The 20,325-nt window shown below is 42.9% G+C and overlaps 1 protein-coding gene across 1 annotated transcript in view; it reads right to left on the bottom strand.

The window, feature by feature from the left end:
• Positions 1-2,233: 2,233 nt before the first annotated feature.
• LOC148526684 (protein FAM240B-like) overlaps positions 2,234-20,325 on the bottom strand; it is a 72,874-nt gene continuing 54,782 nt past the window's right edge. Inside the window, exon 2 of the mRNA XM_088470268.1 lies at positions 2,234-2,318. Within this exon, the coding sequence (XP_088326394.1) occupies positions 2,234-2,318 (85 nt within the window). The remainder of the gene's footprint in view (positions 2,319-20,325) is intronic.

The raw sequence follows: 20,325 nt of genomic DNA, 5'->3' as shown, positions 1-20,325 counted from the left end.
GTGTTATACCTCCAATGAAGTGCATCCTCCATAGGCAGGATGTACTTCACATAGATCTACTCATACTGGGTATATCATATTGCCACACACATGTCAGTTTTCCCATATATGCCTTGGGTCCTTGTACGGCTTATCTCCCACATTGTAACCTTCGTAGTGCTCCCAACATGGCTGCCTCACCTGGTACACTCATGGATGGGAAGAAAAATACATGGACCTGACAATTATGGTGGGTCCCTACTCCTAGCATTAGGACGCCGCAACCACCCATTTTGTGTCATCTCTTCTAGGCATAACCTATTCCACCCAGGGTAATCCTACGTAGTGCGCCCAAGATGGCTGCCTCATATGGTACCTTTTGTTGGTGGAATATATAACCAGTGGAAGTTATTTCTCAAAATATCTGCACCAACCCTGTAACATACTAAATGTGCTTTCTAGGTTTTGGTTGTTTTTAATTATCTCCGCGTGGTTTTCTATTTTCAGCAATATCTAATCCTTGAACAATGTACCATGTTTTCTGATGTCTGTAAAGCGACTTTGAGTACTGTGGGTGAAAAGCGCTATATAAATAAAATTATTATTATTATTACTACACATCCTGCACTCATATATATTTATACTTACCTTTCTGCAGTCTTCAGAGTACAACAGAAATCACAGGGAAATTGGCGGCGCCAATTTTCCCGTTGACGCGTGCATGTGCGCAAAAGATACCCCTGGAAATAAGGGGCAGGCGCAATTTTCCCGGAGGCCCGCGTATGTGCATTTTTTGGAATTAAGCTAGAATCTACTGCACTGCCAGAGAGGAGGAGGCCCAAACAGAGATTGCACACGGGCCCCCTCCTCTCTTAAAACACCCCTGACTGGATGCTTATCTTATATTTTAATTTCTGGAAAGGATTGAAAATATGACACAAAGCAAAGATCATCTTTAACCCCGTCATGCATTTTAGCAGTATAGGGGGTAAATTTACTAAAGTGAATTTTAGAAGAGAAGTTGCCCATAGCAACCAATCAGATTCTAGCTATTATCTTCTAGAAGGTGCTAGTTAAATATTAAGTAGACTCTGATTGGTTGCTATGGGAAACATCTCTTCTAAAACTCACTTCTAAAAACTCTCACTTTAGTAAATTTACCCCTAGGAGTCATAATCTTGGGATGCAGTATTACTGTTACTATAACTGCTTGTCCTGTTTATACTCAGCTGAAAGTTCTTTGGGTTAAGAAAGTAATCATTCATGTGAAACTCTGAATCCAAGCTTTAATTTTATTATGTTATATTTAGTTGCTTAATAGGAATACTAATTACTGTATACATATATTTCCACTAACCAGTTCACAACAGGTTTATCTGTATGCATTTGACAGTATGTACAGTATGTACCATTAATTTTCTGTCCATTAAGCTTATTAAGATGTGTGCAATAAATATACTGCTTGCTCTGTGTTTTATGTGTTATAAGGGCTTTTGGGTGACCTCCTTGCATGCACGACATGCCCTGACTCAGTCGACCTGCACAATTCCCATTGCTATTCTTGCAGCAAATAATATGCTGTCCTGAGCCTTATTATACATGATTTATGAAGGGAAAAATCAAGGGGGAAATGTATAAAGCAAAATGCCATTTTTTTTTAAAGATAAAAAAAACAACACACAGCAACTGTGAGAGCTTGTATACAGTATACACAAGCAGAGAATTACAGCTTTCCATCATCTACACAAAGAGGCATTCTATGACTTTAGATTTAGACCAACCAAATGTTTGTTATTCTTCATTCAAGTGCATAACAGCATTTAATAGAATTTAAATTATCCATCAGTCTAGAAATAAAAATAGTGTTCAGTTCAAAATATTTTATCATTTTCAATTCAGCATACTGGTTTCAGATCATATATCATATTAAATAAGTCCTATGAAATGCAATGTAAAATATATATCTATTCATAGAGAGAAGGAATAACTAGCAAATATTTCTCTAATTTTTATTAGCAGTTTAGTAAACTGACTTAAAAACACATAATAATTCTTGTTAGTTAAGGATTCATTAGAATGCAAAAAGCAGGTGAATGGAAATTGCATATATACTATACTGGCCAACTAATGATCCCATTTACATTAAGCTATTAAAAAAAAAATACAAACATTTTTTACGTATTTATGAAGCATACACTATTATGTTTCCCATAGATACATTTGCATACAACGGAAGATGGGAAGGGAGGGATTTTCACACATTGTCCTTGTTGTTTTCATTCTGATTTCTCATCATTTCAATCCTTTTCTCCAGCCTCTCCATCCATTCATTTCGAAGCCTAAAAATGAAAATATATATATAAATATTTATTAAATAATGTGCTGTGGAAATACTTTTGGAGTTAACAAACTTTTTTCTGTTGTGACTAAGGGCCTGATTCAGAGCCGAAAGCAATCCGCACGCAATGTTGATGTTTATGTAGTAGAGCGATTTTTCACAGCTAGACATGCGTGAAAGTTTCTAAGGACTCCAATGACATGCGCTATACAAAGTGTAGGGTAAAAGACGCTGTTGCAATGGATGGACTGTGTCAGAAAGGTGCCAGAGAAGTGATGGGCGTTCCTGGGGGGTGACTAGTAGTGTATGCAAAGATGGTCTGTTCAGTGGGTCTGTTATGGGAGTGTCACATGCCTGTCATTACAAGCGGCATCATTCACAGACACACAGCCACAGGCATAGAAAGCCGTGGCCAGACGGAGAAACTGCAGCTGTCATAGGGCTGGTGCAAGTTTCTATGGTGCGATTCTTGGTGGCGTCTAAGGACTCCAATGACATGCGCTATACAAAGTGTAGGGTAAAAGACGCTGTTGCAATGGATGGACTGTGTCAGAAAGGTGCCGGAGAAGTGATGGGCGTTCCTGGGCGGTGACTAGTAGTGTATGCAAAGATGGTCTGTTCTGTGGGTGTGTTATGGGAGTGTCACAGGCCTGTCATTACAAGCAGCATCATTCACAGACACACAGCCACAGGCATAGAAAGCCGTGGTCAGACGGAGAAACTGCAGCTGCCATAGGGCTGGTGCAAGTTTCTATAGTGCGATTCTTGGTAGCACCAATTGGTATTACTGCATGCATGGATGCTACAAGTGGGCATCTTATTCCTGGCACATTCGGCTGCATGAATGTACATGAGGAAAAGAGTTTGCAGCGGCATTTGCATAAAGTTGCATATGGGCGAACCCCAATAGACGCTGCTGCGAGTGCTTCTGCGTCCGACTCAGAATCAGACCCGAAGCATACTGATACTAAGAACATAACAAAATGAATTATTGTCAGATAAAACTTCTGGGCAATATAAGGAGAACTGCAGGTGCCTGGAAAGTCATTCTACCTACTTAGGAGTATCTGTAACCCTGTTTGCAGTCAGAGAAAACTATTGTGTTCAAAATGAATAGACCACTACAGCAGTTTCCATCTGACAAATGTACACTGTTGGTAGCCACAAAGGGCACAAGACAACAACACTAGAAAACACAGGGAGATTTTCTATTTCACCTTCCATTTGTAAATAACCATGAGTATATATCAGAAGTGAAATTGTTTTATCTAAGCTGCAGAACATATAGAGGCAGATAAGATCCAAATGTGTGATGTAATACATTTCTGGGTACATTGCATACTACAGTACTTACAGTACTCAATAATTAATTTGAATGATAAACACAAAGAACAAATCAATATTTGGTGTAGTATTTCGTATAGTGGTAGATGAAACAAATAACTATATTCAGTATGCTATTCACTATGATAATCATTCAGTACAGAAAAGCACATCTGCTTCCATGCAGACTTAAGGGACAATTAATAAATCAGCAAAAAGTTTTATCTCCAGTTACATTCAGCAGCCGCCGATATCTATCAAATCTCAGGATTGTGATAACAGAAGAAAATGGTATGGAAATAATGTTTTAATATTTAAATAAAGCATAATTTCAATTGTAAGTATTTTTCTGTTTTTTTTTCCCTCCAAATGGAAATCGAAGACTAAATTGTGTCAGCCAGTGTGACTGTGGGAACCCGCTAGTAGGGACACAAATGGGCCTACAAAGCGGTAAGGCCTGTATCAAAAATTGGAATGATAGGTGATAGAAATTCAGACTCACCGTTACATTTTAAACAGATTGACCCCCTCAATCATTTCTCTCTAGGCATCTTCAGTTTATAGTCTACTCATCTTCAGAATATCAGATTATTACAGACATCTACTACAGTATAAACTAGCAAAAGTGTTCTTGTCAGGGTGCATTGTTTTCTTACCACTTACTTTGTAAAAGTATTCAGGTTGCGTGAACAAACAGTATTTATGAAAATGTGATTCTGAACTACGTGCATAGATACACACATGTTGGTCTGTTAGACTCAGCAGGGGGTGCAGACCGCACTGGGTTTCACCCTCCAAGGGGGTGACACAAAAATGCTGTCTCCTTCTTATTGACAGGTAGCCGGACGCTGCACACTAACTGCAAAGTGCAGTGCCCGGCTGCTGGCCACTGAGGAGGAGCAGACAGTGCAGGGAGAGTCTCTGTGGGCAGCCCGGCATCTCCGGGAGTGCAGGGCACACCGCCATAGTAATCAAACCAGGGGTGTGTTGCGAGGCCATGCCCCTCCCCACAATACCACTCCCCTTTTTGGCCACGCGCACCCCGTGTGCCACTGATTAGACTATCATCCTATCTTCCTAGAGATATTGACGCTGTCAAAAATACAATTCATAAAATGATTGTGGATGGTTATAAAAATGTATAAAAAGTACAGTATGAAGCACATTTAAAAATTCGGCTACAGCACTTGGTGAAGTATTATTTTCGGAGTTGAACGAATATCCCTTGTGACCATCAATCAACTTTTGCATAACATACCATAAACTGTGAGCACAGTGTGATGGATTTGTTTTATCAGTGGTAAGAAAATATTACTGTAAAATAAAAAGCACACTCTCACTTTCTGTTCTATGTTTATTTGGAAGTTACCACTTCTTAGGTTTGTGCCACAAGGGAGCAATGTTTATTTTTTTTCCAGCCATAAAACTGTAGTATTCCAAAGCTTTGAATCACTCCCAATGTTACACATTATAGCCAAGGGGAAAAGCTGCATACATCTGAATGTGCTTTTTGTAACAAACAACAAGTTATGTGCACACCGATAAAAGTTTACTTTACCTGGAGTTACTGAAATTTCCAGCTGTGAAAAGTTCTTAAGGTGAGGGAGAAAGAGGAAGAAATAGCTTTTACTTTGTCTTGTCTGGAAGAAGTGCTGGTTGGTGAAGGGGTTGGGGGCAACCAGTCAATTTCCCCCTTGTTATATCTAGTGTTAGCAAGGTCAACAGTAACCCTGTATACAGGGGTGTCTTAAGAGAGGAGGGAGCCTGTGTGCACTCCCTGTGCAGGGCCCCCACCTCTATCCCCGGTAGCCGGCGGCCGACTGACGTGGCTGGCCTGCCACCGGAGCCTTAGTAGACTCTGGGCACTAGAGTGTTCCCGGAGTCTGCTGTGCATGTGCAGAATGCCAGAAAATGGCTGTGGCGGCCTTTTTTCCGGTGTTCTGTGTATGCACAGTAGACTCCGGGCACACTCTAGTGCCCGGAGTCTACTGCGCATGTGCAGAACACCGGAAAAATGGCCGCGATGGCCATTTTCCAGTGTTCTGAGCAGCGCAGACACCCGACGTGGGACCACGGACAGGTAAGTCTAAAATAATATGGGTGCAGTGTGTGCGGGGGGCCCGTGTGCCCCGCACACACTGCACCCAGTATAGATACGCCACTGTCTGTATGTTAACTGACAAAGGAGCCTATTCATCATAACTTAAAATTTCTCTTGAGGTAATTAGGTTTAGAACTGGCATGGAGTTCTACCCAATTACCGGAGGAATTCATCATTCCTCCTCTCCATAACTATCTATTTATAAAAGCTGTCATTTTTGCGATGACAGCTTTTCGGGAAATAGATAGTTTTCCCTCTCTACACTAACTTACCGCAGCTGGAATCTGTGCTTTGTATGCGCTGTTACATCCTTAAAACCAGCACATGCGCAGCACTGCCTACAGCTGCGGTAATTTTGTGTGTGTCCCCCAACCCCCCTCCGTATACCTTCCCCCCGTCCCTTACTTACCTGCCCGCTGCAGCAGCTCCGGTGGCTGTTCTGGCACATGTTCTCCCAGCAGACCACAGTACAGTTTTGAAAAAAAAAACAAAGTTTTTTTTTCTAAACTTTATTGTGTTGTGCTGGGAGAACACAGTGTCTGAGCAGCCACCGGAGCCAGAGGAGGGACCAGAGCACCGGAGGGAGATGTCGGGGGACCTGCCCAGCTGAAAGCAGGTAAGTGTCACCTGCTATTCGCCACCTCACATTGGCGGATAGTAACTCCATCAAATTCTGAAAATACATAATTTTCGGAATTTGATGAATACCATCATTTCCATATCCCCATACTAATATATGGGGAGTGTGGAAATGAACGCAAGGGGACTTAACCAGGAGATATCAGTGATATATCCTGTGTAAAGTCTCTTCATGAATAGGCCCCAAAGACACAAAACAGTATGTCCAAATAGTGCTTCTAAGTTAAAAACAAATGTCCTTATTCAGTCAGTCGCAAGTGTAAGCTGAGATGTTTTTCTTGTGATTTTTTCGCACTGCACATTCGCATATTTTTTTGAAGTCTTTTTATCTTTTTGTCTGACTTGTGTCTCTCTACGACTAGCGGGCAGATACCATACCCCCAATATGACTTCTTCCACCAGGTACAAAATGATCTGCTCCTGGACTTTCCTCTTAATCTTTGATTACAGTTACCTGTGTTGAAACACCTTTCTCTGTCCCAGGTATAAGAGTAAAGTTGATAGTGATGACTGTGCTAATGATACTGCATACCTTTGTTCACAAATGTAAAAACATATAAATAATTATTCATGCACAATTGGGTAAGGGCTAGCCTGCACATATATTTATAAGTGCTGAAATGTTAAAAACCCCAGCATTTTATATTTGTGTCTGCTTTGTGGAACATTTCAGATGCTCCAAGCCACTTAGGAACGGAGAGATATTGCCAGACACCCATGTTTTGGTTTTAACAAAACCACCCTCAAAGGTTTTCACAAAACAACTCTTACGTGCATTGGTTCTTTTCTGTTTTGGTTTTTGATGTCTTTAAAATTGATAAAAATAGCTAAAAATCATGATTTTGCTCCTACAGTATTATTAACATCAATAATCAATCATTTCAAGTCAATTTTGACCACCTCACAGCACACATATTGGGTCAAATGTAATAGGGTGAGAGTTTAGAAAATGTGAGAGTTTAGCAGTAAACTCACACTTTGTAATTCGGCCAATGTAATAGAGAGCCTGATTCAGAGATGGACGCAAATGCGATTTTCATGCAGATTGAGCAATTGTTTGCCATCGCACATGCGTATTGCATTGCGATTACGGACGCACAGAGGATTCCATCACAAAGTGACTGACAGGTTGTCAGTATTTAGGGGAGGTAATAAGGAGTGGTCAGAAAAATGCTGGCATGCCATGCCAGACCTGCCGCAAGGGTAAGATGTGCGCTGATGTTACCGATATTTATGCAGATATGCGTCGTCGCACGCAGGTAAGAAGGCAGCAATGGGCGTCTTTATGCTCGGGTGATCTTTGCTAAAATTAGCATATTTTCACTGCTGTGTTGCGTATGAAAATCGCAACTGTGAACGCATTAGCATCCATCTCTGAATCAGGCCCAGAGTCCGAGAACGTGCAAACTCGCATGTTTTAAACTCTCATCCAGATGTTTTCCCATTTTGAAGATAAAACTCGACCAATGTAATAGTGCTAAACTCACATTTTCTAAACTCTCACCCTATTACATTTGGCCCATTGTTTTGACCCATTTTGGCCAAAGGCTGCAGCAAGCTGGCTGGCTAAAGTAAGCAACAGAGTAGCGGCACAAACACTAGCAATTGTTTTCACGCACCAGGAACAGGTTTCCTTTACAAGAATTGTTTTGGGGTGCAGATGATGGAGGGGGATACCACAGCACACACATTAGTAATATATGCTGTGCACGCATCTCAACACACACTTCTTGGAACACAATATATTTTTAAATTGAAGTAGAAAACACTGCAGGTGTTTTTTTTAGACAACAGGAAAATAAAATTATTTTTTGCAATTTTTTTATAACAGGAAAAGACTCAAAACAAATTGGTCTTCTTGGGGTACAGATCAGACACAGAGTATTTTTGGTCAGATAAACAGTATACTACAGTGATACATTTCCTTGAGAAAAAAAATGTGCAGGTTCACTTTAACAAACAATCAAGAGCTCCACACACAGTAGTTTGTGAGTGTGCAGTGTGTTTGACAAACATACACACCTACACTGAGTGACAGTGATGCCTGTAGTCACCCTTTCCTCATGCACTGCATCAGGGGCATCTTTAGAGAGGAGGGGGCCCGTGCGCATTCCCCATCTGGGGCCCCCTCCTCTCTTCCCGGTGGCCAGCAGCCGACTAACACTGCTGGCCAGTCACCGGAGCATTAGTAGACTCTGGGCACTAGAGTGTTCCCGGAGTCTACTGCGCATGCACAAAACGCTGGAAATTTGGCCATGGGGGCCATTTTTCCAGCATTTTGTACAGCGCTGACACCCGGCGCGGGACCTCGGAGAGATAAGTTTTAAGTAATATGGGTGCAATTGTGGACCCGGGGGCCCGTGTGCACTGCACACCTTGCACCCATTATAGATAGGCCCCTGCACTGCATCTACCTTCCCTAACATCTACAACTCTTTCTGCCTTGATGTCCTCCTAATGACATTTTGACTTAGTACACACAACAGAACTCATTGTCCAACACCCTCTCCCTCCTCTCTCCTATGTGAAATCGGCATCCTCCTAATGGCATTTTTAGTACACAGCCCACAGTCCCACACCCTCTCCCATCACTCTACTGTGTGAATGGTGCCCGATCATGAGGGAAGGACTTTTATATGCAATCAAAAACATATGAGATCCAATGCCGTTGAGACTACATTTTGCCTCATTCTGGGATCCAAACTTGGCAGGAAGATCCGAGCCAGAACTAGGATCCACTCAGATTCTTAAATTTGGTTGTGTTTGGTTTCTGGGATAAATAAACTGCTCAGCTCTACTTATTTGGTACACAGTCCGGCCATTAACTTCAATATATTTTACATTGTACAGCAAACTGCAATTGTTAAGCATTTTCTTTACGGTCAGCAAAGCCACGCCTCTAGTCGCAATCCAGTCTCAAATTAGCCAAGTGCGACATAGGGAATTGCAGTCAAGAAATCTAGTTTGACTGACCTCACTTTAGAAATGCCTGTGGACTCTATGGATGCGTCCTTTCTTACATTGAGGTACAAAACTTATAACCCATAGCCTGGATGCAGTCTAATAGGATGTGGGCATACCCCCATTTTTGGTTTTGCAAAAACCACCCTCAAAGGTTTTGATTTTGCCATAACTACCCTCAAGTGTTATTGTTTTGATTTTGGATCTAGATTTCTTTAAACATTTATAAAAACAGCTACAATTATGTAATTTGGGCCTGTTGTATTCTTACAGTATTGTTGTTAACCTTAATAACATTAATTTCCAGTCAATTGTGAAAACTTCACAGCTCACAATAATGTTTTCAGTTTTCACCTATATTGGACAAAGACTCCAGTGAGCTGACTGGCTAAACTAAGTGACAGAGCAGTGGCACAAACACATGGCAGTTTAAAAAAGAATGTAGCACATCTAAGAAAAATAGTGGCACTGTAGTGGCAGTTTAATATAACTGTACGATGCTATAGAATATTTAATTAATCAAGAACTAGATCAGAGGCTCGGGGTCAGCACAAGTAAATGGAAGTTGTTGCAGTGGAAGCCAGGTAAAGGATTGATCAATTGATTGATAACAGAATTTACCTATAAAGAAAAACAAATCAGAGACATGGAAAACACTATAAAAAACAAGCATCCAAAATTCCATCGAGATTGATTCCTCAGGATTCAAGGCAGAGTAACAGCCTAGTCAAATTAAATAATTATATAATTTGATACTAATTTGTATCTGCTGAGAAGCTGCAGGAAATGTGGTCTATATGCCTGGATGAGAAGCTGGTGATGGATGGCATTGCAAGATACAAAAGAACATGAATGCTCCAGTAAAATACAGTAAAATACAGTACACTGCCTTTCAAACACACACAATCTTGGCAAAGCTCATAATGAAAAGTGGTGCACAATGAAGGTGGCTAAGAGTGTTGTTAATCATGTCTACAGTCATTATTATTCTTATCCCCACCCTCATCCTCGTCAGTGTTGTTATTATCATCATGATCAACACATAATATTAGCTCATCCCCTATAAAAATCCACTGTTACAGAAGTCTCCGTACTTTGTTGTTGTAATTGGCAGCAATGGTCTTCATCTAAGACTGTATTGTTCATTTTTATGAATATCAGTTTTTCCACATTTTTAGAAAGTAGCCTTCTACGCTGATTGCTCACAAGGTGGGCAGCTTAAGTAAAGCAAAGCAAGTTTGTACATGGTGCTCCAATTTGCCTTTTTATTATTCCAGTATTCAAAGGGACTTTGTGACATACTAATTTTTACATTGTCATTAAAATAATTCTCCATCATTCTATTGATGTTTACTGTATCAGATAGAGTCATGGTAGAGGTTTCAATAATTTGGGGTAATTATTTTAAGCCTGACCAGATGTCATAATGGAGTTTCACTCTGGTGCTCTGAGTTGACTCATCCTTATCACCAGTGGGTGTCTTGGGTTTTTCCGGGCAGCAGCAATTGCAGAAGAAACTGAAGCAGTAGACGTCATTGTGTCATGTACCACTTCAGCTGACAGCTTGCTCACAAGGAGCTCTTTGCATCTCTTAAGATCTGTGTCAGTTGGAAAGAAACATCATGTAGGTCTTAAACCTAGGATCAAGCTAGGTTGCCAACATGTAGTGATTCAATTGCAAGATGTTGCAAACCTTTTGCTCTTGGTGAAGGTAATAAAGAACTTGATCTGCAAGTTGAATTTACTTAGCGGAATAGCTTAATTTTATCTCCTCTTTCAGTTTCTCAAGCTGCTTTTACAGTAGTTTAACTAAAGGAATAACCAGACTCAGGCTGGCAGTGTCTGAACTCACTTCATTGGTTACTATTTCAAATGGTCTCCATATCTTGCATAAAATGGAGAGTATTCTCCACTGTGCTAGAGTAATGTATATTTCCCCTCCTCTCCCTATATCATGGCTTGTAGTGTAGGTTTGGATAGCTTTTTGCTGTCCTCCAGTCATTGAAGCATATACAGTGTGGGATTCCACCTGGTTACTACCTATTGCTTCAGTTGGTGGAATGGCAAACAGTTCTTGCAGCTGCTTCAATCTTTTATATGTGGTTGCTGAATGCCAAAAATGCCCCAAAATTTAGCAGCCTACAAACAGCATCTCCTGCAAGCATCTGTCATTTAAAAAAAAATTTTGATCCACCAAGTTTATTGTGTGGACAAAACATGGTACGTGTTCAAATTCACACAGCTGTAATGCTCTATAATGTTACTTGCCTTATCAAAAATGACAAGTCCTGAGGACAGTCTTAGAAGGGTAAGCCATTTTTCTATCGCATCCCTGAGTTTTTCCAACAGGTTGACACCGGTATGCCTCTTAGTAAAGCCAGTGATACAGAGAGTAGCCTGCCAATATATAAGATGGTGTTGTGTGTTAGATATTGCTGCTACTGAAGGAGATACACCCACTCAGTGGGCTGTCACAGTCACATAATCTTTCATTTGATCAGTACCGCTTATCCACATATCTGTATATAAGTAGATCGTTGGCACTTTGGCTATTTCTAGGTCAGTTTTTTTTAATGTTCCAATAGCGGGGCCACAGGACCTCAACTGTCTAAAATCAGATGCATTGATGGTGGATATTGGACGCAAAATGAATGCTAGCATAGTCGTCATGGCTTCAGTGATCCACTGTGCAACTGAATGGCAGCTTTCATACTTGAAAATGATTGTTTCACAGTCAATTGTTGTTTGAAACTAATAGTAGTCTTCTTGATCTCCTTCTGGGCAGAAGATTCACCCTCAGCAGCAGTCCTAGCGTGCAAGGAGTCAGCCTTTATAAATGGGATGCAGGAAGGCTACCTCTGAATATTATTGAGGAGATTGATGATGAAGGTATTGACAGTAGAGATGGCATGTGCTGGGATCTATCCATGCTGCTGGCAGTTGATGCAAGACTGCTTGTTGTTTTTTTTTTTACAGGATATTTGAGATTTTCCCGAATAATTTTCAAGAGCTCGCCGCAAATGACATAACAGGGGAGAGGTTTTTAGATGTTTAACTTCCCTACCTCTACTTAGTTTGGCCTCAAAAATGGTGCAGATGGCTTGATAAATGTCAAGATTTGGGTGAAAATAATTCCACACAAAAGAGGTGGCTTTTTTGGTCTTATGCCTAGGCATGACAATAGCCTTCTTATCACTGGCAAGACCTCTGCCACTGGTGGCTGACTTACTTTGACACAAACAACATCTTCCCCCTGAACTTGATCAACGCATTCATCATCAACATCAAATATCTGCCTAATCCTGTTGCATTTCTACAGTAGTATCCTCAATTTCTATGTCACCATCTTTTCTTTTACTGCTACTCATCCTCACATTTGCAGAGGGTGCAGAAATGGTGGAAGGAGGTCATAAATATCAGATTCACACATAGCACTCGTGGATAACAATAGACTTTACTCAGGGATTTGTGAAGTTTGTGAACCCACAGTTTGTTCTTCAACCTTAATATTTTTGTGTGCGCTGATTTGCCTGTTTTAAAGGTGATACCTCTAGACTCAGAGCGAGGTGTTTCATGCATTTACAGAAGATGCCTAACTGTGTTTGGCCCCGGGTTCCACATTAGGCATTCTACTGCATAAAACAGCAGTAGCATGCCCATGACTCGCAAAGAAAGACCATAGTCTGAGCCATTCCTTGCCACTGCATGTGGTATATGGTATGCTGGCAATTGTACGTTTTTCAGCAGTAAATTTTCTTGTTATTGTAAGATGTGATGCTTTTTCTTTAATCCTAGTACTGGGTTGCTGCTCCTGCTCTTTTATTGACTGATGCATGATTGTTTTATTTTTGACACCAAACAAGAAATATTTATTTTACACTGGAGAAATGTTTTGGGGTGCAAGATGTTGGGGGACACCACCTCACACATCGTCGCTTACCCTGGAAGGATACCACCCTATGCACATTTTTTGCACTAATGGGTTTGTCTGTTAGACACAGACAACATTGGCATTTGTTTTAGCGCACATGGAAGAACATGTCTTTGTGAGAATTGTATTGGGGTGCAGATGATGGAGGGACACTGTTGCTTACAAAAGATAACACACTATGCAAATGTATTGGAAGTAATGTCTTTGTTTTTTAGACACAGCACTGGTAACTGTTTTCACGCACTTGGAAGAACATGTCTTTGTGAGAATTGTATTGGGGTGCAGATGATGGAGGGACACTGTTGCTTACAAAAGATAACACACTATGCAAATGTATTGGAAGTAATGTCTTTGTTTTTTAGACACAGCACTGGTAACTGTTTTCACGCACTTGGAAGAACAGGTCTTTGTGAGAATTGTTTTGGAGTGCAGATTGTAGGGGGACACTACCGCACACACTGTCACTTAAACTGGAAGGATAACACACATTATGCTAATTATTTGGAAATGTTTTTATTTTTTAGACACAGGGCCTGATTCAGCAAGGATCGCTATTCTGCTTATGCGCACGCAATGCAGTTGCTGAATGTTTGCATTTACATTGCGATTGCAAAAAGAGAAATGAGGTATCTGCGCTGGTAATTATATATACATATGACACCTTTATAGTAGAACAAATATAAATAAAATTTATTCAATAGTGAACTGCAGTTCAATAAAACATACACACATGTAACAAGTAATTGTTAAAAATTATTGCCATGAATGATACAAACAACCAGATGATTGGGGTGGTTAATTCAGAAAAATTGTATCCAATTGTTCCCAACGGCTAACTTAATATCCAGTGAAGCAAAATGGGCAATTGACAATAATGTTTGTACAAAAAGGGCTGCCCAATGTTAGAAATATGGTTCTAAAGCTGATCAGTGTCACAGGTCGCTCTCACATCCCAATATGTAAAGTCCGTAGACTACAACTCCTTACCTCACAGAGGCTCGCAGGAGAAAAATGTAGCGGCAGTGATGTTCAGCCAGCTGAGTCGCGCAGTTAAGGCGACTCCTGCCTGCACTTGGGTGGATAGCGGAGATCCGTTAATGAAAGGTGCAACGTGGTGCACGAAGAGTGTTGATGTAAAGCTGGATGGTGCTATTGGAGCGGCTCCTGTACACACCGTAGGTGGATGGGCACCAGCCCGTATGGAGAGGACACCGCGGCACAGGAGCTCCAGGAGGAAACGGAGACCAGCTGTAATCAGTAGGCTCGTGTCTGTCCTGACAAGCGCAGGAGCCCAGCGGCTGAATGGGATAGAGTTAAATAGCCGCTGGGTGCTGTATTGGCGGCTGCCGGGAGCTAAGCACACGGGGATCCAGCTGGCTTGAAACGGGGAGCCCAGATAGCAAACAATTAATCATAGTGTATAACAGGAGTGTATGATGTGGTCGGCAGTTCACTGGTTCCTTGACGCGTTTCTACCCTATACAGGGGTTTTCTCAAAAGGCAAACAGCACATTGCGATTGCAGCCTAACATAAGGATGCCCACTTTCCCTTACTCACATCCGTATACTTTGGCAACATAGCAAAATAATCGGTAACTGAGTAACATTGGACTCATACGCACAGTTAAGACAGCTCAGACCTCACTCAGGAATTGTTAACTTCAGCACACGCTATGAGGCCTCTGGCTGCGTCTGGTATCGCAGTAGATAATATATGCACGGCCATGCAACGCCATCCCACCGGACTAGCACACCTGCATTTGTCCGACCACCACCCCATCACCACCCACAAACGGCACTTCCTGTCAATCCCTCTATTAGATGGGTCTGTGTGGTCACTGCGATCGCAGTCCCGATCACAGTGGCCGGTGCGCACATGCACACTGCAATGAATACGCATGTGCAGTACGCAACAATCAGCCAATTGCATGCGAATCAGCAACTGCGATCCTTGCTGAATCAGGCCCACAGACAACACTGGCAATTGTTTGCATGCACTTGCAGGAATAGTTCTCTGTGAGAATTGTTTTGGGGTACAGATGATGAGGGGACACCGCCGCACACAGAACAGAAGTATATGCTGCATCATCATCTAAACAAACAACTTCTTGAAATACACAATATAATTTTTAAATTAAATTAGAAAAGACTGCATTTTTTTTGTTTTAAACAGAAAAAAACTAAATTTTTTTTTGCTTTCTTATATAACTTGGAAAAAAAATCAGAAACAAACAGGTCTTCTTGGGACAGATAAACATACTGCAGTGAGAAAAAAAGTTGCAGGTTCACAAAAAATAAACAAATGATAGCAACACAGACAGTGGCCTGTTTAGATGAGACGCAAGCTGAATAGGTTTAGACAATATAAGAGTCCTTAGTTTTTTGTAATTGGTAGAATTTTGGTCAACTGTTGCTAGGTAGAGTAGTTGAGGAGTTTTATTTGGTTGGTTCTGACCATGTGAGAGTTTGTTGGGAGTGGTATATGTGGACTTTATAAGGCTGGTGTATGCCCAGCAACTTCCTTTCTGGACGGTGTTTGTCCCTAGTGCACATCTGTACAGTAACTGGTGACATTTAATTTCATTTCACCTTGTTTATGTGTTTCTTGTCACTTTTCTTTCTAACCTTTGTCTCCCTGTGTATTCCTTTTATCCTCTCCTCCTCTTTGTTTATTGTGCTATCCCCCCCACCCCTTCTTTCTTCACTCTTCACCCTTTCTATATGCCTCTCCCTTAGTTCTCACCCCCACTCTGTTTTATGTCTCCCTCCCTGTCCCCCCCCTCCTGCCTGGTGCCACCTCAGTCCCCAGTGCTGCCTTTTCATCCAGGTGCCTGAACCCGTCCTTGAGCCCAGAAACGCTGCCCCAACCCCCCCTCGTGCTTTACGCTGAGCCCCCCTCCTCCGGGCGGCAGGCCCCGTCTCCCTTGTGTCCCCCTCTCTCCTTGGCGCACCCCCCCTGCTGACTCCCCGCCGGCAGTGCCATAGCCAGGATGTGGCTTCCACCTTCATTACTCTGCCAGGCACGCCCGCAGTGCGGTATCAAGCCGCGGGAGTCCCGGCGCCGTGCCCTCCCTCCCGCATTTTGTTCCCTGGCCCCGCCCCACACATGCAGTGCAGCCATTTCCTTTACCTGGGGTTTCATTTTGAGGGGGTCCTTTTTTCAAGCATCCTTCTTCCCATGGGGTGCTTTGCTCCTGCCTCCCGTCCCACGCCCCCCTCATTACCTGCCAGCTTGCAACCCCCATTTTCCTTTGCCTTCAGTTACCCCATCTTTCCCTGCCTGTTTTTCCTCCTGTTTCCCCTGCCTGGTCCTTCCAGTTTTTTCCCCTGTTCCCAAGCCCCATTTTCTCACCTTGCCCTGGCCCAGGTTCCCCCCTCCTTTTTGTACTTCGGCCGGACCCCATCCCAGTATCAGCAACCACCCCTATATTTTCTCACCCTAACCCTTTTCCCATTATCCTGCGCTGGTTTTGCTGGTTTCTTGCCCCCCCCCCAGCCCTGTCTTGGCCGGAGCATTTTGCAACACAAAATGATGCAGCCACCTTCACTTTCCACAAGAAATGTAGTTTTCGCCGCCTCTCCTCCTTTCTCTCTTTCTCCCGCTGCACCTTCTCCTCCTGTTTCTGCACTTATCCCGTCTCTGGTTCCAGGTACCCCTACTGTGGTGTACGGTGATGTAACATTGTCTGTTTCTCGCCATAGTGTTTCGTCTAGGGTTCCCACGATGACTTCTGCTGGTGATGAGATCTCAAGCGGTAGCGCGGTGGCCGGTATTGCCATGGGTGAAGTGATCGTTGCCCCTAATGTTGCAGTGTCTGTGGATGGTGGTGACGTACTGCCAGGGTCGGCTGGTGCTGAGTCTGGTGACACACATTTGCTGTTTAATTCCGATTCTTCAGGGCTAGCAATAGTAGTTCTTCACCAGGGTTGCCGGCATGCCCGCATAAATTGTTTAACATGGTTGCGCTGCATTTTAGTTAAGACTGCAGCTAAGCGTTAGTCAGCTCCCATGTTTATTGTGGCACCAGTTGAGGATTTTGGTATAGTGAACTGTGCTAATACGTCATTGGACAGGGGTTTGCGTAAGCGAGTTAGGGACAAGATACACAAGGGTAAGTTTGTGGATGTTTTTCCCTTACGGATGACGTGGATATCCAAAGTAGAGGCCAAGAAACCTAGGGGACGGTTGGGGATTTCTTGCCTATCACCATTGCTTAGTGGCATCCTGGCCCTTCAGCCTGCTACCTCGAAGCTCGCCCTAAGGAGCACAGTAATGTTATTAAGCATATTCATTTGTGCATTCTATGTTCATGAGATACAGTGGCTTTGTTTGGAGAGATTACGACTAACAGTTTTGTTGGTAACAGGATGGTCGGCTGGTTCTGCCACTGGGCTGTACGGCAGTTTAGGTGGGTTAGCAGTTACCCAGGAGGCTAAGGCGTCTGCGTTCTTTTAAGGGGACTGGTGCACTGCTCCATGGCCTGCGTCATGGATATCATGGGCCTTTCGGTCCAACCTGCTGTTATTGGAACTTTTTCAAGTTATAGTGGCAGTGGATTTGTGGGATCTTAAGTTGTCTATATTAATATCATTTTTGGTGTGGCAAGCTGTTGGTGCACGCTATTAATAATTAGCATTCTTCTTATCCTTTGGCGCTGCATCAGTTGATGTTTTAGTTTGAAGGGTTTGCAGTGGATCATTGTCTTTTAGGGCGCGACATGTGCCGGTCATTGGGAATGGGATAGCGGATTCCCTATCCCATTTTCAAATTGCTAGGTTTCGGATGTTAGCCCCTGAGGCTAATCTGATCGGGAAGACTTGTCTATCTTCTGTCTGACAGATTGTCGAACCGGGCTAGTTGGCCTGGCTCGGAGGTACCTGGCTCCATCTGCTTTGCGGGTTTGCGAGGCAGCAGGGTACGAACGGGAGACTTATCAGGCATGTATCCTTCTGCTGGTAAGTCTTTAGATTGGCACTTTGTTGGGTTTGTGTGGGGTCATTATCAGAGGGGCTGCTCTGAGGCGGCCATGGCTTCCACCATGGTGTGTATTGTGTCACGGCCAGGGTATTTCAGCATGGTGCTAGGCGGGTGTTACCTGTGAGGTCGTTGTGGCACGGGCTGTCTGGTGGTGGAGCTGGTGTCTGACGGAGGGCTTTGGCTGCGCTAGTTTGCTGCTGTGTTTAAGCGCTGTTTGGGTCAGTTGGGGTTCGATGTAGCACAGTATGGTACTCACTCTTTCCGTATTGGCGCAGCTGCTTGTGCAGTGGGCAGCGGGTTACCTCCATATGCCATTCAAGCTATTGGCAGATGGAAGTCATCCGTCTTTCAGTCAAATGTTAGACGTGATAAGTTGTGTTTTTTCCTACCCAGAAACATTGTTTACCTGCCAGTATTTAAATGGCTAGCATTCAAAAATTGAGGGTGTGAAGGGATTCTTTTATTTTTCCTCCAACAAGGGCCGCAATTCAATTGGATCATTATTCACGGCTCCCGGGAGGTTTTTTAGATTTTCTCCTTCGCTTGGGTATTGCTACTAACATTCTCCTTCTAGGTTACCACTATCCTTTTTCTTATATATGTTCTATTACTGCAGCTTTTTAGTTCTGTTTGTTTTTACAGCTTTGCCCGTGTCTTCTGAGCAAGTGTGGCTTGTGGGCCATTCATTTATTTATTGGGCTGAGGAGCATGGGATAGCAAGAAGGGTGGCCCTGTTAGGTGGCCGTCAGGTTCGGTGGTCTTGGGGTCCAAGTTATGCATTGGTCGGCTCTTTGTACCTTCTGTTTTATCATGAGAAGTGCTGTGGGCGCCCGTCATGGTTGGCGATTCACCTTGGAGGCAATTTATTGGACAGTTGGGGGTATTGAGCTGATCTTGTGGATGTAGGCTGACTTGGCAGCCCTACGGTCATGGTGGCCTGAGGTGTGCTTGGTGTGGTCAGATATTGTCCCTCAACATGTATGAAAGGTTTCTAGAGACCTTTTGGCCTTGGATACAGCTTGCTGGAAGATTAATAGGGCTGTTTATCGTTTTGCCTCCGGGTCTGGTGGTTTGTTGTTGTGGCACCCAAGTTTGTTGCTGGAACAAGTTCAAGTTTTCCGCTCTGATGGGTCCATTTGTCAGAGTTATGGTAGGTGTGTTTTTGGGTGCTGTTTTTCTTTTTGGATGCGGGCTAGTGTTTTGGTTTGGGTGGCAGGCTGCGGTTGAACCTGGAATTGGCGGGAAGGTGCTACAAACTAGCGGCCACGTAAGGTGTAAGAAAAAGCTGTGGAGCACATTTCCTTTGAAGGGTCATAGTATGGCCAACTCTGCTGGAGGACTTTGGGCGTCCGTCTCTGTGGACACATTCATACTATGCAGTATTATAGGGTGTTGTGAATCTTCACAGCTCAGCTTACAATGACCACGGGGGGGCGTTTCAGTTGCTCCCTAATATTGGTTATGTAGCATATGGCTGGAGCTGAGTGTAGCATCCTTCTTTGCCTCCCAAAACTAAATTAAAAGCTCAGGGTCATACCTTCAATAAAAGCAGGTTATGACCATTTAACCAAAGCAGTCTGTGTCCGTCTCTTTATTTTAGTGTAAGTTAGTTGTAAGTTGTTATATTGTTTTTAATTGCAAAAAATTTATGGATGCCTTATTTGCACTTCAGTGTGTGTGCAGTGTGTGTGGCAAACATACATACACTGACAAGTGACAATGATGCCTGCAGTCACACTTCCCAGACACCTACTCCTATCACCAGATCTACCTCTTAAACTCTTAAAACTAAACTTAACTAAATTATCCTAACCTAATGGAACTCTAATGGCACCCTGATGGCTTGCTAAAGCTTTTTTTTTAAAACAGTGCTTCACAATGCTTCAGCCCACAATCCCACACCCTCTCCCTCTTTTCTCCTGTGTGATGTGGCACCCAATTACTAGGGAGGGACTTTTATATGCAATCTTAAACACACGAGATCCAGCTCCGGGAAGATGACATTTTGCCTCTTTTTGGGATTCAAATTTGGTGAGAAGACCTGAGCTTGGGCTTGGATCCACTTGTTTCTCCTA

This window comes from Taudactylus pleione, unplaced genomic scaffold, assembly GCF_031769625.1.
Source record: "Taudactylus pleione unplaced genomic scaffold, aTauple2 ptg000095l, whole genome shotgun sequence".
In the NCBI taxonomy this organism is placed as follows: domain Eukaryota; kingdom Metazoa; phylum Chordata; class Amphibia; order Anura; family Myobatrachidae; genus Taudactylus; species Taudactylus pleione.
This window is presented reverse-complemented; position numbering and strand designations above follow the sequence as displayed.